At 40.2% G+C, this 22789-nt stretch overlaps 1 protein-coding gene across 1 annotated transcript in view; it reads left to right on the forward strand.

Moving 5' to 3' along the window:
- Window positions 1-324: 324 nt before the first annotated feature.
- rngtt (RNA guanylyltransferase and 5'-phosphatase) overlaps window positions 325-22789 on the forward strand; it is a 144865-nt gene continuing 122400 nt past the window's right edge. Inside the window, exons 1-8 of the mRNA XM_050058235.1 lie at window positions 325-743; window positions 2617-2726; window positions 2818-2921; window positions 3014-3102; window positions 8299-8374; window positions 11778-12027; window positions 15952-16061; window positions 19940-20041. Of these exons, the coding sequence (XP_049914192.1) occupies window positions 680-743; window positions 2617-2726; window positions 2818-2921; window positions 3014-3102; window positions 8299-8374; window positions 11778-12027; window positions 15952-16061; window positions 19940-20041 (905 nt within the window). The 5' untranslated portion in view covers window positions 325-679. The remainder of the gene's footprint in view (window positions 744-2616; window positions 2727-2817; window positions 2922-3013; window positions 3103-8298; window positions 8375-11777; window positions 12028-15951; window positions 16062-19939; window positions 20042-22789) is intronic.

Consider the following 22789-nt stretch of genomic DNA (forward strand, 5'->3'; position numbering starts at 1 on the left):
ATAATACATTTTTTTGGAGTGGGTTGGGGGCGCCTGCCCAGGGCACTGGAAGTGCTAGGTCTGGCACTGCTGGCAACTTCCCAAAATTTGTGAGATTGGGGACGAGTCCAGAATGAATAAATCTTCAGAGTACAGTTCACAAAAACATAAATCAATGGTCTCATTAGTTTATTTGCAGAGCAGACTTCAGTGGAATAATATCCATGAATGAGCTGCATTGATTTATTTTCGTGTTATACCCTTCCTCGTCTACACCTGCAGGTGGCGGTGTGGCGCCGGATGCCGTCAGAATTACAGATAATACCCAGAAGAAGAAGGCTAGCTAGTTTAGCTCTAGCTAGCTAGCTCGTTTGGTGTTTGAATGACGTTATGCTAGCTAATTGCTAACTAACTGGATTTCAGGAGAACAGACTTTAAAGATAACACCATTCTGGGGATGCTAATCAGCCGTGAGTCACAGTAACCTATGTTTCGTATAATTACCCGCCGGCCCGTCATAAAGTTGACCGGGCTTAAACTTGTTGGATGATTCTCCTGCATTAGTAGCTAAAGGGCCCAGAGTCCGCGGTGCTTGAGTGAACGACAGCCGGGGATCACTGCGGTCTGAGAGGGAGCATCAAGCCACAGGCTAGCTAGGCAAGGCTGTAATTATTATCAACGATTCAAACTTCTGCTCAGCATGTCACACACCGGACCCCCTCCTCGGTGGCGGAATTGTCCCAGAAGAGGACAACCTGTGGCAGGTAAGAAAACAACGGCAGATTAACCACCGGTTTAATATAGGTAGTGCTACTGCTACCAGCTGCTTAACTTAGTGTAGCTTCATGCTGTTTTAACACAACTGGGTGTCTTAACTGAAACATTATGATCCACTTTTTAATTTTCCAAACGTCCTGCTGGCAACAAGCATCACTTTGACATTTTTGTCCATTTTCAGTTACACAAAAATTGCAAGGCTAGTTAGTATCATAACATTGAGACATTGGCTAACAGTGCTGTCTAAATTTACAGCATTTTGTTTAAATTACGCGAAGTTTGGTGTTGACTTGGATGCCGATGTTATTGGAAGAACACAATAAACCAAATTATTTTAGACTATCTTTAAAATGCTGGTACGTTTTCCAACTGTAGCGAGACAAATTTAATTTGCCATATTTTCAAATGGAGTTTGGTGCGACACTGTTCAGGCGCGCTTTGTTTAGCTAACTTTGCACCTGTGACTAACGGACTGTCAAAGACCAGCTGCTCGCACACATCTGTGCTTTTTTCCTAGTTAATAACTGTAATTTAACTCTAAACAAAAGCTGCGTTTGTGGACTTGTTTCGTTCATTTATTTTCCACTAGTAAAAGTACATCAGAGAAGGGCTACAGAGCTGGCTAGCTTCACTGTGGAAGCATCACGTGTCAAAACAAACCGTGGCTGTAGCATGGTTGCGCATGAAGCTGTGTAGAGGTCGATATCCATTAAAGCCCTGTGTGACAACATGTTTACTTGGATTTCACATCACATTTAAAGTTAGCACTTGGGTCTAAAGTTTTATTGTATATCAACCACCATAACGAAGTCAACAAATGCTATTTATGTGCTATTTCACGCTCAATTTAACACAGCCACAGGAGGCACCTCCTCCTTGATTTGTAACAATCCTGTCAGTTTTTTAGGCTTTTACTCGGTATGATCAAGTGTGGTAATCATCAACAACATTTTACAGTATATTAGACTATATTTTGTAGAATTATTAATGAATTAATAATTAAATCATCCTGTATAAGAAGTTAAGCTTTGGGTGAGCCAACCAGAGTCACTGTTTGGCAAGTTACAAGTAAGTCTTTGCACTCAAGTCCCAACTAAAGTCAGTCAGGTCCCCCATCAAGTCCCAAACCAGGAGTTTCACGTCCCAAATTAAGTCCCAAGTCAAGTCCCAGGTCCTGAACTTTGAGTTTCAGGTCCTAAACAAGTCATGATACGCTCCTCAACAATAATGCCATTAAAATGAGAGTTATAATATATAAAAGGTACAAAAATCATGAATACTTTTAGATTTTAGTTGACCACCACATCATTTTTGTACACAAACAAAATTATCTTTGATGTTTATATTTTTCAGATGGTCCCCAGTAAAGTTACATTAGTTTCTTGTGGTTATTTGTGGCAATTCTATTGGATGCCTTTGGATTCATTCAAACAAGATGGGTTGTCTGGGGCATTTTATGTCAGCTTGCTGGGAATGAATAGTATTAATGTTTTCTGATTCAAAAACAGATGAAGGGAAATGAATTGATTTTTGACACACTTTTCAAATAACATTCAACAACAATAACTTTTTAATCTTGGGTTTGGGGGAAAGTATGAAGTATTTTAAAGTGAAAAGGTTTAAGTCCATGTGAAGTCATCGGCCATTGGTGTCTAAGTCCAAGTCAAGTTGCAAGTTTTTGTGAAGTCAAGTCTAAAGTCATCAAATTTGTGACTTGAGTCCAAGTCATGTCATTCAAGTCCACACCTAAGCCAACTAACCAATGCATCAGCCGCCAAGGTCCCTACTCAGAGTACAGAGTGTTACACTGAGGACCTCTAGTTTATTACTTGTACATTACGACTTTGTTTTCCCTCATAGGTAAATTCCTGCCAATGAAAACGATGTTGGGTCCCAGATATGATGACCAAGTTGCAGAGGAGAACAGATTTCATCCGAGCATGCTGTCCAACTACTTAAAAAGTTTAAAAGTAAGTGACTCAGTGAAGACTCAAGTTCTAAGTAACATTTTGAAGTAAAAAAAAAACCATGACTCACTGTGTCATTTTTGTCTCTCCTCAGGTGAAAATGGGTTTGCTTGTGGATTTGACGAACACTACACGCTTTTATGACCGCAACGACATTGAAAAAGAAGGCATAAAATATGTGAAGGTTCAGTGTAAAGGGTACGCGTAAATTCGCTGTCATGTGTTAAGTAATTGTGGTGCAGTTTATTCGGTGGTGATGTACTAAGACCAGTGCTATTGTCTTTGTTTAGCCACGGAGAATGCCCTTCGAAAGACACGACCGCAATGTTCATCAGGCTCTGTGAACACTATGTCGAGAAGAATCCCGCAGAATTGATAGGTAAGCACAGCTCAACATTTACAGCATATCAGTAACAGGTTATGTGCGTCTTGCAGATGATTTGTATTTTCTGCACAAGTCTGAGATGTTTATCTGACTGTGAATATGATGTGGTATCGAAAGCTTAAATACTTTTCAGGAATACTATCAAAACTATTGTTGCTAAATGTATTGTGTGTTTTTTAGGTTATTGAATCTGTGGTACATGAGAGGAAATAATAGCTGTCACTGCCCTAGTTTATTTTAGCGCTGTGTTTACACCTCTTTGAATGGTTTGACCGCAGTTTCTTGTGAGTCAGTTTTTTAATATTTGGAAATGATGAGTTTTGCCCCTACGTCTATCTCCATTTTTAACTCTTAAAGATATCAGTGTGGCTGAAATCCATGAATTGCTCGTAGAAGAATATGAAGATATACAAAAGTAGAATCTCAATGAGTGCAAAAAAGCCAGTGCTGTAAATGAGTTTGCACTTTATAATTTCCACAGACTGTTGGAACAGCTTTGCCTCAACAGTAACTCAGTTAGATTTTGTTTTTATGTTTTTTTTAATCACCCCCACAGTTTTCTCTCCTTAGACATTCAAGCTTCCATTTATCCCACTCAGTATGAATCTTAATGCTAGAGGAACATTTAAAAAACCTTGAATCTTAAGTACGAGCACCTGAAACACTTCTGCCTTATTTCTAAAATAATTACCATGGCTCTCTTATTTTGCAGTAATGACCAAAATTATACTGCACTCTTTATACATTTCTGAATAACTTATTATGGAGTTATAATATACCTACACGTAGCCTAAAGTGTGCTGGCATACTCTGTAGCTTAGTTCACAGTTGTAGTTTATTATTTTGCACAATTAAAACACAAAGGCAAGAAAAATGAATAATGAAATACAGTGCAGGGTGAGGCAAATAACTCAGAGGGCTCATTTAAAGCCTCCACCTTATAAGATTTTCACAAAGTTATTAAGAATTTAAAACTAGGGAAAGATAAAGAGCAATACACTAAATTGTACAAGTGATTTACAAGTCAGACATTTAAGAGGATGAAGATCTGATGATTTACGAGTTAAGTATGAAAGTAAACGTGAATTAGCCGTAAAATAAGTCGTGATCTTCTCGGGAATATTCCCTTCACTTAGAAGTATTTTGTAAATAAAAACACATACTTGAAAATATTAATGTCATAACAGTGACCATATATTTTTAATAATATTTTTTGCTGTGGTTGCTGTGTGGTATCCTTCAATTTCTGGCAACTGTATTCCCTTTTTAAAAGGACCTTTTTTTGACTTCTTAAATAGTAAAGGTTATTTTTTTCATCTGAAGTAGCTGAGGTTCACTAAGACAGGCTTGTAAAGAAATGTCTGTCTTTATAGCCATTTTTCCTTATGGGCTGTAATAGCTAACATCATCCTGCAACTAGTAGTTGTTAACAGAACTGTTTTTCCTCATTGGCTCCACATGTTGCACTCAGTCATGAGCTAATGTGCTTGCTTGGCTTCTGTGACACATGGTTTAACACCCAGTTATTATGCATGTAAACTGTGTCTTCTACATACTACATTTACTTTTTGTGTGAAAGCTCATTTTTGTGCTGAGGAATCTACAAAAATGCTATTAAATGGACTTTTAATTATGATTTATTTTATTAAACAATTACAGAGTGCAAGTCTAAACTGAACTACTAGTTGCAGTACCTCATTTGTCCAGCAGAGTGCAGCCTTACTCTAAAATTGACTGCTGCAAATGGTCGAGAGGTTACATGTTTTATTAAAAAATGTTTTTTCTCCCTTCCACTTTGCATGATTTATATTCATAGAGTCCCACTCTTTAACATCAGGCAGCTTCCAAGTACAACTACTCCTCTGCCGATGGTCACAGAGTAGCTCCATGTAGTAGCTGGAGGTTAATTGGCCCTCCCAGGGTTTGCTCACATGTCACGTTGAAGTTGTACATTTCCATGAGTGCATGGCTCTCACACCAACCTCCTTAAAAAACAAAACAGTGTCGTGCAAGTCACTATGTTGTTGGTTTTATAAGTGTGGGAGTTTCACATGAGAAACAACACTCCTCTCCCAGTGAACACTGTGTAGGTGATTTTGAGGTGAAAGGACACCAGTAGACAATAAACCCTGACTAAATGCACTTTGGTTCAGAAGGGAAAGTTCTGGAGATGTTTGTATGTGGGCAGGTTTTTGCACTGTTGTTTCAACTGTGTTGTATTTTTAACTTCATGTAAATACTGAAGTTTGGGGTGCGTTTAACATCACTCACTTCATCGTTGTTTATCAGTACGTTAACATGAGTTGGGATGTAATTTATGTAAATGGTGATTGCTCTTCATGAATGTGTAAATAGTTTCCAACACAGCTGCGAGACATCTCTACAAGGTGTACTTTGCAGTGCATTCAAGTCTCATATATCAGCCAAGCAAGGTGTAAGGTTATTTAGAAACCGTGTCACCATTACCTACAGTAGTTGGTCCACAAGAGAGCACTGACAAGATTATTCTCACACATCCTGCTTGAATGTACCTTAAAAAACTTCAAATAGACCTATATCAATATTGTTTAAGTTAAAAATAAAATTTAAAAAAGCACCCTACACTCTTTAAATTCAAGCTTCTGTCTTTCACCAAACTAAGACTTGCTTAACTGCCTTGAGAACTCATAAGCCCCGTTTCCATTGAGCAGTACGCTTCAGTTCAGTTTGGTATGCATTTTTTTAGTTTCCACAATGAAAAGTTGTGGATGGTACCAATGGAACCGTTCCGTACGGTCCCCATTTTTGGTCCCCCCTCTGTTGGGGTACCTAGCACACAGATCTGGAACTAAAAGGTGGAGCTGCGAACACTGCAGTCTGATTGGTCAGCAGAGGACGGTCACTCTGCTCAGGGCTGAGTTGTGGCAGGTTTTGAGGCTCATGTAACTACTGTTCATACTGTGGAGAGTTTTATTAGTAAACTGCAGCTATAAAATAAAGGATGTTTTGCTGCCTCTTGCAGCAGCTGGAGTCTGAGAAAATAAAAAAAACCTTAATTCGTAGGGCTGACTGCCGGCGATTTTTAAGGTGGAACGTTAACTTGTAATGTTACTCAATGCATGAGTTGACTACGTGAATCCATCAACACACCTTAAATTTCACTGTGACAACATTGACCATCACTTTAGTTTTTATATGACATACAGTGGATCTTAAAGCATTTATATACTGTATATTAATTTCGACCAGGACAGCATACATCCCAATCCTCAGTCAGGAAAAAAAGCATTGTGGAGCGTAGTTCCTGTGGGCTCCGGCACCACTAAACACCTGAGCTTGCTTGAGAAGGACTAAATGCACAAATCTGCTATTTTTGAATATACCATGTAGAGAGACTCTCACTGCAGCCTGTTTTATTTTGTTCTGAAAATGTCGGCGTTCAGCCTCATTCTGTGGACTATAATGTAATGAGGAAATACAGTGAGTGTTGGATGCAAGTGACAACACTGAAGAGTTGAGTACTGTTTGGGGTGGAAACACTAGGGTCTAGGTACCATGTCTGAAGGGTTACTTTTGGTTCCACAGGTACCATACTGAAAGTGTTTGGTGGAAACGGGGCTATAGTTAAACACACTTTGTTCAAACTCAATGGAAGTAAGATAAAACTCATCAAAACCGTCTTGGTTAGTCCGCTGTTTCGACGATTACCAACTCTGGTTTGGTCGAAATATACCCTTAATCCACAGAGTTAGATGTGAAAATATTCTGGCTCTTCCGATGTTTCTCCCCGCTCTCTCTCTGCTATTGCTAACCCGCTTTTTGCTAGTCTTGTAACGTTATCCCCACCACTCTCAGTTGCCATCTTTGCATGTTCCATCAGTAGAGACTGACCTCTGGTGGCAAGTGCAATACATTACAACACATCGCCTCAATGCAGCATCTCCATACCAGTTTAACAGAAAGAGGAGCGTCTATATTTTTGATGGTATTGATAATCACGCCATTGGGATTTCTTAATACCCTTGATAGAGCCCAAGCCTCATTGTTATCAGATTCAAACTCTCAAATATCAATATCGATATTGATCTCAGAAATCCAGCAGTGCTTTAAATGATTGTGCTAGTGTCAAATAAAAAAATGAAAATGAGATGTCTGCAGATCTCAATCCCCAAATAATTATATTTAATTACTTAATAATTGTATATTTTGCTGTGACACTGTGCTTAAAGGCAGCCTGATGGATTCTTATCATGGACTCATGGATTTAGAGGATGCACTTTCCCAGTGTTAACAGCAGGGTGCTCTCTTATACCTCGCTCCAGCATCTGATAACCCCGTCAAGCTCTGTTCTAACTGCTGCCTGGCTTGTAAATCAAATTGCTCAAACATCAGAGCAGAATGTGTGAATGTCATCTCAGCGATGTCCTGTCTTTAGCCAGCTGGTGATTAGGCTTTGTTGTCTCTGTGGTACACATGTCCAAATTAGACAGTTGGGCTGGTAAATGCGATTCCCCGTCCTCTGACGTTGGTTCGTTTCATCTTCATTAGCGTTGGCGTTGCTGGGCAAACTTCCTTTGCTGGGGAAATATGAGAGTCTGATGGTTTTATTTTGTGTAGTTTTGAACTCGGCTGTGCACCTGCTTGTTTGTGAAAATGTCACATTTGTTGCTATGTTTATTAGAATGTTTTCTTGAAGTGGTGAACAAATATGACTTAAATCTTCAGGGGGCTTTTTTTGTGCCCTTAGGGAGGCAGATTGCGCTTTACAGGCAATTTACTTCAAAATAAAGAGCTGATTTTTGCTTTTCCTGTGCCCTTTAAACGCACTCTCTACCTGCCTGGATGTTTCATCAATCTGTGGGTGTCTTCTGTGTGTGTGTGGCTGGTTTTTAATGTCGGTATGGAGGAAGGATATCCCCCCTAAGGAGAGAGGGATCTGCTTGGGAGTCTTTCTTGGCTTATGACTTGATACCCTTGCTCAAAACTTGGTCCCAGTACATCTTAAAGATGACTGAGTTTTCGATGTGAGAGGGAAACACATTTGAAAAAACAATTCTAAACCACAGGGTTATTGAAATACTGACTGACACCACGCTTACACGATGCTGCATTAAATTAGATAGAGGAACAGATAGATTGGGAAATGTCTAAGATTTAGACATGGGATTCTTGGTTCTTCACCTCTGTCCTGCCTCTTTTTTCCTCCTGAAGGTGTTCACTGCACGCATGGCTTCAACCGGACAGGCTTTCTGATATGTGCGTACCTGGTGGAGAAGATGGACTGGAGGTAAAGGCCTTCGATCACTCATACTACTGCGAGTGCAGCCTCACAGTCTTCACACACTGTCTCACACGACAACACAAACCATACAACACAGCACCCTCCAAGTGGCTCAGATCATTACTCTGGTTTCAAAGTGTCTCGCCCCTGTCAGTGTCTTTTTAGCTGATAATCCCGTCTTCTCCTGATATTTTCTGTACGTGTGACGGCACGAGAAGTTGCACTGTCGGTTCAAATCAACACAGGCTTCACAAAGAAGCTGGCTGGTTAGCGGTGACCGAGCTCGTCACCCCTCGACAGAGATGTGAAATAATTTACAACAGCTGAGCCGAGGGGGGGGTGAGGATGTGTCTTTAGTCGGAGGTGGAGCAGCAGTCTGGGAAGGCAGAATCCCTGGAAGCTGTCGACATGTAGGCTGGATAAAACCCTCCCACCGCCCACTACTTCCTGTGTAATGAATATTCTGAGAGCATTTGCAGCCCTCGTACAGTATCAAGTGTTGCAAGATTATTTTACTATTAAATGATCAAAACTGGTGCATTTTTTTGAATTGGCTGTTCATTGAAAATAACCTGCCCTGAACATGAAGTGAGATAAGGTAAGGGCTGCAATTTAAGATTATTTTGACTATTGAAAATAAAGACAAATGGCCATAATTATTTCCTACAGCCCAAGGTAATGTCTTTAAAGGGGAAAGTACATCCATTTTCCAAATTCTTACATGTTATTCCTATGGTCTAAGACAGTCCAAAAATACTAGTAAACATGAACAGCTGTCTCCCCAGTTCAAAAACTAGAGTGCCCAAATTCAAATTTTTGATGTCATGAAGTATAAAGTCTGGAGCTACTCCACACACAATGAATTGGGAGACATGTCATAGATGACACCCAGGGTGATGTTCTGAGTACAGGGTGTATCACTGTGACATCAGCCATAACTGTAACGTTTAAAGATGTATAGTTAAACACCGTGGTCTGACCTATCTGACATTAGGCCCATTTCCACTGGAGAAGTTCCTGGTACTATTTGGGGGGCAGGAACTACTACAGGAACGTCCTCTCGCTCAGCCCTCTCAACCGCTGTGTCTCCACTGAGAGGGCGGAGTAGGAGGAAGGTTCCTGTAAAGTTACCGGGCTCTGGATGTGACGTAATCGTTGCGCGACCATTTTGACTGGGGCAACGTAGGGATGTAGTTAGCTGTTAGCTGTTAGCCGTTAGCGGTGTCTGTATTAACTCAATAACTCAATAAACGGTCCGTGAAAAAAATATTTTTTCCAGCGGACCGTATATTGAGTTAATGAGTTAATACAGACACCGCTAACGGCTAACAGCTAACAGTTAGCCCAGCTAAGTAATCCCTAAGTCCCAGCCAGGAGTCTTTCTGGGCTGTTCTGAGTACCTACTCCGAGGCAGGGACTTGTTTAGCCCCTGTAAAAGTTCCGGAACTCTGTCCTTCGGGGGTGGTTCCTGCGGTGGAGACACGCACCAACGGCCCCGGCCCTGTAAAATTACCCCGAAGTTCCTGCGGTGGAAACGGGCCTATTTCTGCCGTTTGGTGGTGGGGTCTCTTTGCCACTCTGTTCAGTTTCTCTGAAGTGCTGTAAAGTTTGATTGATTCAACTAACACTCCTAAAACACACATAAAACATGACTTAATAGCGAGAGCATTTAACAAAAAGTCTGAAATTAGGCTCCATTGTAACTCAAAAGATTCGCAGACAAAACACTTGTCTTTTGCTAGACTGGTTTCCCTCACCTAAACTACATGCTAACATTATTAGCGCAAGCCTATGACATTTCCCATGGCATAAATTAGCCTAGCAGCCTAGCAGCATTCCTGTGAAGGCAGGATAAATCACACACCTGATTTCAAATGTTTTTTTTTTTTGTGGGGATTTTATTGTCTTCACAATTTATTGTTTCTTATCTGTGAAATGAAAGTAAATAAAAGCTTTGTTTCCACTGAGGGAAATGGTTTTTCAGTTTACAGAAATAGACAGGAGGTCTGCGTTGCCACGACATGTAGTTGCATTTCCAGGGGAGGTACACGTCAGGTTAGGGCGTAGGGTATGTGTCTACTCAGAGCCTGTTCCATAGATTCAACGCAAAAGTATAAACCTGCTTAACTGCTGCTTTTGGGCGAACTCAAGCCGTCTTTTTCTTTAGTCTGCGGCCCAACAGGTAAATTAGGTCTCCAGCCTTACTTATTATCAATGAGATATGAAAGCATCAAACATGCACTCGTGATGAATGGGATGTATACACTTTGAAATAACAGAGCCAGAGCCAGCTAGTCCAGAGCTGTCCCAGAGCATGTCTGCTCTTCACAGATAAAAATCTGAAAAACCAGAACCCTTCTCCACTCCCCTTTTGTTCAGCGCTACTACATTGTATGCATGTGACGCAGGGGATATTTTTTGCCCAGAAGTTGTTGTAAATAAACATTGTGATCTGGTCTATATGGACATCATTTTCTGCCTCAGACCTGAGAACACTATGATAGAATAAAGCTCATTGGGGTATAAAAAAAGAAAACAAACATTCTGTTGGTTCACATAATCAGGCTCCCTTTCACTGTCTATTGAGCAGCTCTAGACTTTATACTTAATGACATCACAAGTTTGAGACTTACTTTTCTGGTTTCTGGCTTTGAGAGAGAGTAGCTCATTTTAACTAACATTGATTGAGCTTACCGAGGCCATGGAAATAACATATTGGGATTCTTAATTTAAGTGGCGTTCCCCTTTAAGTTGCTTGTTCTTTCTGACCCAGAGTTTAAAACCCTGAAAGTTTCCATTTAGAGCCAGAGCAGTTAGTCAATTAAGATAATGGGCAACTATTTGGACAATCAGTTAACTGTTGCCCAATGCCCTCTTTTCAGCCTCTCCAGTGTGAGAAATTATTGCTTTTCTCTGTTTTATGTTATCGGAAATTGACTGTCTTTGAGTTTTGGACTGTTGCTTGGACATAACAAAACATTTAATGGCTTTACTTTGGGCTGCAGAAAATTGTAATGGGGGCTTTTTTCACGAGTTTCACTAATGACTAAAATGAGATTGAGAAAGTAACTGTCAGGTTAATGTACTGTATAATGGAAGTTGTCCTTAGCTGTAGCCCCAATTCAATTTACTATAATAATGTAGCACATAAAAATGCAGCAGATTCTCACATTTGAGACCCTGAGATCATCAAAATGTTTTGAGTTTTTGCTCGGAAAAAGTACTTGAAAAATGAATCAGCACCTATTGGGATAATCAATCATTTCTCCAATTCTAGTTATGATAAACAGATCAAATGAGAAATACAGTAAATAAAGAGCTTAAAAATAGTATAAAAAGTATACTAACACAAAAAACAAAATCAAGCTTTTTAAAATATTTCCTATCTGTGTTTGCTGCCTCTTATCAGCATCGAGGCAGCTGTGGCTGCGTTCTCCCAGGCCCGAGCCCCGGGGATCTACAAGGGAGAGTACCTCAAAGAGCTTTTCCGTCGCTATGGTGACGAGGAGGACGCGCCCCCTGCCCCCGCGCTCCCTGAGTGGTGCTTCGACGACGACGATGGGGAGGTGGACGATGACGGTAATGCTGTCAGCCAGGAGTCGGGCCCCAGCTCCTCCGGGTCAGCGCCTGGCAAACGAAAGAAAGAGAAGCTAAAACTGGTGAGACGTTCGGGAGGGGGGGGCGCTCCAGGAAATGGACTGTTAAGTAGAAAATCCCTCTATGCATGACATGGACCTCACGCAGGGTGATGTAGGGTCTGTAGGGAGGCTTCTCTTCTGAGTGATGAGGCTTTTATGTTCAACTATATGTAATAACCCAGTCAATTTGATGTTCCGATTTAGAGGACGTGACACTTTCCATCTCCTCAGCTGCTGGCAAAGGTATAATTTTGTTTTTGATTAAAGCCGTCTCCCCATCTTTATGTAAAGCTAAAGGTGAAATTAGAGGGGTTGAATCATCTCCAGTTGCATATAATGAGGTTTCCTTCTGTTTACATTGAGCCGATGCTCTCATCCAGACTAATTAGGTAGTTAAAAGAAGCTCAAATTCAAATAGTATTGCCAGTGTAGAGCCTATGGAAAGGCAAAAGCAACAGTGTGTGAACAGTAGGAAGTAAATCAGAACTTAGACTTGTTGATGTGAAACATTTGTGCGAATTACAATCACATCAAAACGCCAATAGTTAATACTTATTTATCACTTTTATAGCACAGAGCTTACTGAAAACCTGAATCAAGGCCAGTCTAACAGAGGAGTTATTACACAGTGGACTGGTCTACAGGGAAGAGACCAGAAGAGAGAACAGCAGCAGTAACTCTTCCAGACTGCATCACTTCACTGTCATTAAAAAGCACTGTCTCTGGCTCTTGAGTGGCCTGCCTCGGAGTCAGACTGGTTTGCCGCCAGTTGGCCGTTATGAAAAGAAACATCATGAATTCTGTTCAGAAGTAGAGAAAAGGTGGCACACTATCAAATCAGACAATGCCTGCAGAGCTTCAGGCTGGAGTCCTTCTCAGGGCCATAAAATCTGCTTGGATGAAACACTTGATATGAAAAATAGAAACAGTGCTCTGCCATCTTGGATAGTACGTACATGGATTAATACACGTACACATGGCTACAGTTTGTGTTGGGAAAGTTTCTCCATCCTGCTAGGTTAGAGATATTAGAGGTGGAAGAGGAGACAAAAGAATCAGTCTGTCTCTGGGTTCTCTGCTGCAGTGTGTTTAAACCATTCAAGAAGAAGCACTGATAAGTAGCTAATTGCGGTGATATTGCCTATTGTAGTGATATGAGCATATCTTTCTACAAACTTCTGCTGGCCACCTCAGCCGAGGGCTCCACCTAATGATTGTTTTCATCATTCATTAGTCTTCTGTTTATTTTCTTGATAAGCCAAATGGAGATAAAATGTCAAAATCTCCGCCAGGTGTGTCTGGGAGCATGTTGATTGTGTGTTCAGTGCGTGTGCATGACAGTAGTGGAATTAATCTGCAGATGCTCAGGTTCAAAATGATACTGAACTTTTCTATGGACGTCAGTTTTTAAGCAATGACAAAGGGCAAAAAGTGGCCTACAATAGACTAGGTAAGGCTCCTTATATCTGGAAAGGCATTTTGCTATGTGACTTTGTCCAAAATTTACAATGGTATTCATTCAGGGTACGCTAAATAAGTATTTCAATGCTGGAAAGACGGTCTTTACATAAAACAAGGCTGTCTGTGCAGTAGACAGAAGCAAGTACTTTCAAAACTGGTGCTATATGTCCAGAGAAACCCGAGAAAAATGGGCGGTGGCATTCGCTTTTGCTCAAGAGGTAGCAAACCTACAACTACCAGAATGCACTGCTCCATACTGGACCAATAATGCTGTCACAAGTGAATAACTTATTGCAAGCTTGTCCGTTTTGACACAGCAAACAAGATGGTAGCTAGCTGGTAATAAATTATTTCGTAATACAGTTTAACGGTAAGCTTAAACATGTTTCTGAAAGCATTTAAAGGGGGAAATTTGCACAGTAACAAAATCTTTATAAAATCTCGTATTACAGCCAAACAGTGCACCAAAATATGTTTCTGACATTTTAGGGGAGAAAACAGAAACATAATTTGTTTTTGTTTTTTTATAGTTCTACAGTTTAATCTGAGTTAGGTCTGAGTTTGAAAGACACGCAAAGATGGGTGAGTCTCTCCAGATCCGCTTCTCTACTCTTTGTGTCCGTGGTGGCGGGTATACGAAAATGCAGAAATACAATCGGTAGTTCAAGCAATAGCCCTTGTGCCAGCAAATTTGAGCTGGGAGATGAGCAGGGAGATCTGGGCTCTGGTAGGATGGAGAGAAGTTTACCACAGTTTATTTACACATGCTACCCACACTGTTATGACACAAAGCTGGTTGAAAATCCCTTTAATTGCTCTTGGCAAGCACATTACCTTGTCATGTGTCCCAAAAAGTTGGCCAGTGTATTGTCACCGTAAGTGATGTGTTAATCAACAAAAGAGTTTCAGCAGCTGGCTGACATTATTGAATGTTTTAAACAACCACTGCTGTAATGCTTGATTGAATATATGCAGTAGTCTTAGCTTGGCATGCAAATCTGGACAAGAACAACGCATAAACACCAGCGATGTAAAGTGTCAAATTCAATGTGAAAATGCCAGCAAAAGAATTTACCAACATTAATATAACTGACGCAATAATTGATCACTTGCGGTGCATAACAGCCATTTGAGAGGATTATATAGTCAGCAGGTTTTTTAACAAATGTGAATCACCCCAACCACGAGATGTCCTTGAGCATACAGTCATAAAAGTGCACAAAAAATGTTAGGCTGATGGGTCCAGTAGTGTGCGAGATTTGCTGTGGACATACAGATACATGCACTCATACACATTTGAATGCATGATCCCCTCCAGGCGGGGTTAAAAAATGCACATCACAGTTTCTCAGAGCCCAAGTAACATGTTTAAAGTCTCGTTTTATCTGATCAACAGTCCATAACACAAAGATTTCCAGTTTACTATCACATTCGGCTCAGAAAAGAAACAAATCCTCACATTTTAGAAGCTGGAACTGGTGAATGTTTGTCAGTTTTGCTCAAAAAAAAAAAGAGTGAAATGATTAACTAATGATGAAAACAGTTTTCTCATTTGGCTAACTGACTAATCGTGAGAGCTCCCAAGGCCTCCTGTGTAGACACGCTGTTACAAATAAAGACTCTGTGGTTTCATGTAAAGGCTTACAGTAGAACACAGTTCAGAGTCAATACCAGAAAATATTCTTGATAGTATCGTGATAATGACTCAGCTGTGTTGCCCAGCCATATCTTCATTACATTTAACATCTGCTTGGTTTGTTTTGTACAATTTGTATAAAATACACGTTCACACCTTATGAGAACTGAGAGTAAAACCTCCTTCTAGATCAAATGACAGAGAATAAGATTTATATGACCATGATGGGGGTTTCCTCTTCTCATGGCAGCCATTCATACTAAAAGCATATGCACCGATGGCACTTGGGGTAACATATGTTATCATACGACATCTGTTTCTCTTCCCATTGGTGTATATTATCATATTATACCAGTTAGAAGGACTCAGAGTGAGGGGGGAAAAGATTAAGTCAAAAGACAAATGGGTGAGATTAAAAAATGAGGTAGATGAGCATGAATCATTTCAAATAGAAAATGGAGTGCCACAGATGTTGGCAATGTTTGTCTCAAAGCAGATATCTGCATAAACAGGAGTATAGGGGTGAAGGTAGTGAGGGGGTGAGGAGAGAGGCAGCGGTAGAGTCAAGTTTCCTGGGAGATGAGGCAGAGGAGCGGGGTTTATGAGGTGGATTCATAAAATAATTTGAGTGAGGATGGTTTTAAAAGTGGAAAGGTCAAAAGAAAAACTGGCTTTATAATATCTCTAGCCTCTGCACACAGGGATTCACGAAGCAAAGCAGCAGCTGCTTGCGAAGTATCACAGGGATTTAAAATGTTTTTCTCGTATGTGTAGGAGGCTATGAGTGTCTCTTTAAATTCAAGCCAAGTTCAACCTTCTGGTTTTCTTCTCTTATTTTTTCCTCCCAGGGTGCAGTATTCCTTGAAGGCATCTCGGTAAAAGGCGTCACGCAGGTCACCACACAACCCAAACTAGGAGAGATCCAAAGAATGTGTCAGGGGATGGCCGAGTGGGACAAGTAAGACTCTCCTGTTACTCTCCTCATGCCCCTCGGGAAGCTGTGCGGGTCTGTGTACACATATATGTGGGTGTGCTGTGTTGTGAGTGAGTCATTTGTTGTAAATTTTATTTATTTATTTTTAAGATCTTGACACTTTGAGACAGGTGGCAGAGTCAGGAATAGATTTTTCCTCTCTGGAGAAATATGCTGCTGCAGCTTTTTTTTTTTTTTAAAGAAGTTGCAGAGAGTCAGCTCTATTGCTGTGTGTTGTCACAGCAGAAGGAACAGTCCACGCTGCTGTTTCCACTTCCTGCTGTTTCCAAAATTGTTGTTTTTTTGTTGTGCCTGCTATGGTTGGTATCTGTTAACATAATGAGATCCAAGTGTTGTTATTAATGTATTATTTCTGGAGGTCTGTAGTGTGTAGAACAAACATTTCGCACTGCATTAATGCCCTAACCATCCACACCTGTCTAACTCTTTATTTAACATATAACAAACACATTGTTGAAGAGATGTTTTATAATTCTGTGTGAGGTCAAGAAGCATAACTTATGAGTCCAAAAAATCTTTGTAAAAAGAAGAACATTGAATCTTTTTTTATAAAGAAGCACACAGTAACTTTAGCAAAGTGTAAGTGCCATTCCTGAGTGCAGACCAGTGACTCTGATGCACTGGGAGTGCACTTAAAAAGTAGACTGGCACAGTGCTGTTTTTCTTTTTTTTTTTTAATCCCCATGCCAGCATGCCAGCAACAGCCGTGGCCAGAGGCATTTTATTTTTGAGCTGTCCATCCGTTATCCATTCATCTATCTGTCCGTTCATCCATCAGTCCCATTCTCTTGAATGCAATATTTCAAGAACGCCTTGAGGGAATTTCTTCAAATTTGTCACAAACGTCCACTTGGATTTAACAATGAACTGATAAGATTTTGGTGGTCATAGGTCAAGGTCACCTTAAACTTGTCCATGTTATTCTTGTGAATGCGATATCTCAAGAACATCTTGAGGGAATTTCTTCAAATTTGGCACAAACGTCCACTTGGACTGAATAATAAGCTGATTACATTTTGGTGGCCATAGGTTAAGGTCATTGTAACTTGTCCATCTAATTCTGGTTATTGTGATATTTTAAGAACATCTTAAGGGAATTTCTTTCAATTTGGCACAAACTCCCACTTGGACTCAACAGTGAACTCACTAGATTTTGGTAATCAAAGGTCAAAGCTATCGAGACCTCACAAAACATGTTTCTAGCCATCACTCAAGAATTCATACACTAATTATGACAAAAATCACACAAATGTCTAATAGGATAAAATGACTTTTCTGGTCATCATTCAGTGTCATATCTCAGGAACAGAAGGGGAGACATTTGGTCTGTTATTGAACTGGTGACACTAATCTTGGGTGTCCATCTTGAAACTACTTATTGTATAGATCCTCTGCGATAGCTTTGAAGCAACATACATATTTGAAGCATTGTCATCTGTCATGGCTACACATGAGTCCGTACAAACATGGATGTAAACTATAACTGTAGCTTGTCCAGTTCGCGAAGACATAAAAGCGTGAGGGGGTAATTCTAATTTTTTTTCAGTTGGGGCGTGGTTTTCACTCCATCTGAAATTGGCACACAAAACAGCACGTCACTTATGCCAACCTGAAATGACGAGTCCATGCGCCAAGTTAACAAAAGGGCAGATGTACCAGCAGCACAGTGAATTCAACAGACAATGAAAACATTTTTGTTTTGGGTAAATCCAAACAGAAAAGGTACTATAGAGTCTCTGCCAACTCTTAAAAGCAGTACACAGATTAAAATCTCATCCATCTCTACCAGCTGCTGTTTGATTATTAGCTGATAGAGATTCAGCCTCATACCCGTCACCACTGTGTCACCAGTGTAATATTTGATTTAATTAGTTGTTTACTTGGATGCTCAGCAACAACTCCTCTTCCTGGGGTATATTGAAACATACAAGAAGAATGCTTATATAAGATATGTCCTTCTATAATTACAATTACAAGTGATTTAGGATGTAATTCATAAAAATCTTCACAGAGTTAAAGGATATAGTAACCTAGTGATACTCATTTAGGTCCCATTAAATGCTATGAAATGTGTATCTCATAGTTCAGCTAATTTAAAATGTTTTATAGCATTTTATAATTGTTACATGTTAATGTTTTGGAGCAATTACACTTTACAACACAATCCATTATTTCCCAGACCTTTTCACGTTGTATAGGAGTATGGGTAGTGTACAAACCTTGTATCATTTTTCAGCTGACCGAGGGGACGTCTGGAGCTCTCTTTAGTAATTGCAGGCTAACACCAAGTCTTAACACTTGAGAGCGTTTATGCATGGCTCCTATTGAGTGCCTTTACATGGACATGAATAACCCATTCATGATCTGGTTTTTGGAGTATCCTGTGTATTTGTTTGAGCATGTAAACACCATGTCCTGCTTTCAGAAACAGGAATAAGCTCTCATCTGGTTTATGAGAAACCCCAATATGCTACCTTGAGTGCCCTGAAAGAAACCAGGATAGTGTTGGATCTATTCATGTTGAGCACCTCCGACTACTACTATGTATGTATGTGTGTGTGTATATATATATATATATATATATATATATATATATATATATATAGAGCACATTTTGACAACAAGGCAGTTCAAAGTGCTTCGCATAAAACACCAGAGTCTTTGAGACAAAATGCAGAACAAAAACATATCAAAAGGACATTTAAATACAATAAAAACGCCATGAAAGAGCCAGAGAATAGAAAGTAAAAACAAGACTAAGACAGGTATAAAATACAAGAATAAAAGTTACAGTACAGTGTAAGAAATGAATAAATATTTGATTTAATAAAAGGCAGCAGCGAACAAAAAAGTCTACGTAAGTCTTCCTTGATTTAAAAGAAGTTTTAGTTGCTGCAGTTTTCTGGCAGTTTGTTCCAGATATATGGTGCATAAAAACTAAACGCTGCTTCTCCGTGTTTAGTCTTGACTCTGGAGACACAAAGCAGACTTGTCCCAGACGGCCTGAGAGGTCTAGATGGTTCATACTGTAGCAGAAGATCAGAGATGTATGTGGACCCTAAACCATTCAGCTTTATAAACCAGCAGTAGTATTTTGAAGGAGATTCTCTCAGAGAAAGGAAGTCAGCGTTAAGACCCCAGAACTGGCGTGATGTGATCCATTTTCTGGGTCTTAGTGAGAACTCAAGCAGCAGCGTTCTGAATCAGCTGCACCTGTCTGAGCAATTTTTTAGGGAGACCTGTGCAAACACTGTCACATAGTCAGTTCAATCCTGCCGAGACACAAGACCTTTCATCCTTGATATGTTCTTAAGGTGATGGTAGGCTGGCTTTGTAATCATCTTAATGTGGCTGTTGAAATTTAGGTTTGAGTCCATGACTACACCAAGAGATTTTTGTGTACGTAGGTGCTTTCTGGAGCAACGTCAGTTCGTTGTGTGTGTGTGTGTATGGTTGAGAGAAAGTGAGGGACGCGTATGCTCTCAGAGCAGACAGCTGTTGGTGATCAAAGCAGTGAAGAAATTAGCAGTTTGGTGGTCAAGTGGTAACGTTTAAATATGTAAAATGTAGTGCTAAATATTAGCTGTCACTTTCATCTCCCATTGCTGTTTTATATTTTTTGTAAACATCATGCACCTTTGCAAATAGACTGCAGTAATCAGTGACAGGGTTACTAGTATTTTTTCATGTGTATGGGCAGTATGAATTTTCCGTGCTCATGTAAACACCATTATCTAGAAGTCAAATAATACATAAGGACAGAGTGGTGAGAGCCTGTGATCAACAAATGAATGTCTGTTAGAAACACAAATAAAAGATTTGTGTGTTCATTGTTGTTGCAGGTCTGGTTTCCCTGGTGCTCAGCCCGTGTCCATGGACAGACAAAACCTTCGTTTCCTGGAACAGAATCCATACAAAGTCAGCTGGAAAGCCGATGGCACACGGTGAGTCTATTGTTTGTGGCTTTTCTTCAAAATAAATGACTCCTCGTCTTCTTCTGTCAATACAGGTATTGCTCTTTGTGTCTCCGACTAGACTGATTGGCTTCTCATCCTATTCATTAGGCTTCTTTGATAGTCAATACAATGAGTTTGTGTCCATCATTTTAAGGGTATCAGAGTGTTAATTTACCTTCCGGTCTTGTTAGTGAAGACTGAGAGGACTGCCGCTAACATGACATCTGTTTCTCATTAGGTTCTAATTACTGTACCTTCGTATGGCTAATCAACTTGACTTCTCATTTAGCGGTGGAGATGTGGACTGTGGAGCTGTAAAATAGCTTCACTGAGAGAGACGCAGACTGAGCAGGATGACTGTGTCCGATGCCGAGTAAATAATGCAATGAGGCATTTTTTATTTCCTGTCACATTTCGGGATGAATTTGTTTGTTTTCTCTTGTTTTACGGCTGTGTTGCCAAAAGCTAGCATTGAGGGGTAAAAATGGTTTTAGTATTCCACCAGTCTGCTGTGAAGGACTGTGTCTCTGGCTGGTGCAAATGTGCAGTGTGCTGGTGAATATTTAATGACTACAGTCAATTTCAGAATTTTACATACCAGCGCCTTAATTTCCTGTAAGAGTGAGGCGAGCAGAGTGAAGATTTGGCCCCTGACCAGGATGCTGCAGATGTGTGTAATCGACTGCCATTATCTGCAGACGCTTGAGAGTGTTGCTGGAAAGTTTTGCACTTAAATGCGTACGTGGAGTGATGCTGCCGAGCTCTTCCTCTGCTGCCGGGGGCCTCTTGTCCTTCACCCCCATTTTCCTCCAGCTTCTTGAAGAGTCTCGCTGAGTATTGACGCCTTATTTCTCCAGTCATGGGAGAGACACGGTATACTAGGTGTGAGTCATCACTCGATTGCAGTGTATGTGCTGTGTTGGGAATAGGATATACTGTTTTCTCTTCAAATTTGAACATTAAAGCAGTAAAATACAGAGCTTAAGTTATTAAAAAAGATAAAAACCAAGAGACTTATCTCTTGGTATACGGTATAAAGTCTTATAATCTCTAAACAAGATCAGTAAGTCAAGGAAAAGGAAGCGTGTGTGTGTGTGAGTGGGATAAAGAACAACTTATTATTTGCTCTACTAACTTCAACCTCACAAATGCATCAGAAATACCTGAAATACAAGTTCTCTGTTCATCCCCAGCATGTTTTCTATTGTCTATGAGCAACAGAGAAGCATCAGCCACTGCTATCGGTGAATGTCATCTCATTTGCTGATAGCCTGATTGCATTCAACAAGGTGTATATCGGCCGATACTAGTGTTTGGTCGATAAATCGGTGCATCCCTTCTAATATTCATGAGTCGTTATGTAGAATAATTGTATGTGGAGAATGTGTTGATACAGAAAAGTTGTCCCTTGAAAGATCAGGCTTGCTGTGTTTTTATATTTTCCTAATTTACAAAAATCTCGAACTACCTGATTTCGTAAATAATTCATCCCACTACCAGGTGTTGAGAGTGTTGTACAGATTGGAAAGCCCTCTGGGGAAAATTTGTAGTCTTGGGCTTCATAAGAAAAATCATATCTCCTGGAGTTACTGCCAGTGAGGCCAGGAGATTTATGTCTTCAGTTGCAACAAGCAGACTTGGGCTTGAGTGCCCCATCAGGGAGGGGAAGTCAGAAAGTACTGAGAGACAAACTAACACATAGCTGTTTGCTGTTTTTTTTTTGAAGGACTTTGTTGACGGATATAGAAAAATGCAGCCTTATCTGTGATGTGGTCCTGAATTGCTTAAGAGTTGAGATGAATGACGGTGGCATCAGAGTTCTTGCTCTGTTGTGGCCCATCTGTTAAACAACCAGCACCACGCACTAGAATAATTTAGAGGTTAGTCTCAACAGAACATATTGTGCTGGAGTCTAATTTAAAGAGACTAATTTATTTATCCTAAGTGTAATTCAATCAGTGACTGCCGTGTGTGTGTGTGTGTGTGTGTGTGTGTGTGTGTGTGTTACATTGGAAATGAGAGGGTCTTGGTGCATTCGGTGATTTCATACCTCTTTCTGCTTGGACCCACTCTTTCTAGAAACTGTGAAACTCGACAGGTGCGGTCAGGTTTGAATTAAACATTGCTGTATTTGTCATTATCATATATAATGTTAGTGCTGCCCTAACACATGCAGCCCTTCCTGCTAGTCACTGGAACTTCTTTCCAGTCAGCAGGGACACCATTGGGAAGGGGAAACTTAGAGATGTGCTGTCATTAATGCTTCACCTAATCATATTAAACAACAGTAAAGCATAACAGTATTCGCCTGACATCACCAGAGCAATTTGCAATGGATTACTCTGGAGCCTAATTCATTTTCGATTTCCTTTAAATCTCTATTGCTGTGATGTCTTTGTTTGGCATTCTGAATTTCCCATCTGCATAACAAAGTTACCCTTATGTACTAATGAAGAAACCTTGAAACTTGTGGTGAACACCCACAGGTGCTCTTTGGATACTTCTGGTGTACTGTGCTCGATCCATCATGTCAAAGGCTCAGTGTATGGCTAGAATATGGTCTCAGTAAAAAATACAAAATGCTCCTTAAAACCACTCCAACAAACACAACTTAGAGCCTTCATTAGAAAAAGTCTGGGGGAACAAATGACCCTACCTGTCCTGACAAAGGTGGAGGAACTGTCTTACAGCTTACAGTAACAAAGGTTCAAGGCAGTTTATTAGCAGGATTTGTGT

Source organism: Epinephelus moara, chromosome 12 (genome assembly GCF_006386435.1).
Source record: "Epinephelus moara isolate mb chromosome 12, YSFRI_EMoa_1.0, whole genome shotgun sequence".
Lineage (NCBI taxonomy): Eukaryota > Metazoa > Chordata > Actinopteri > Perciformes > Serranidae > Epinephelus > Epinephelus moara.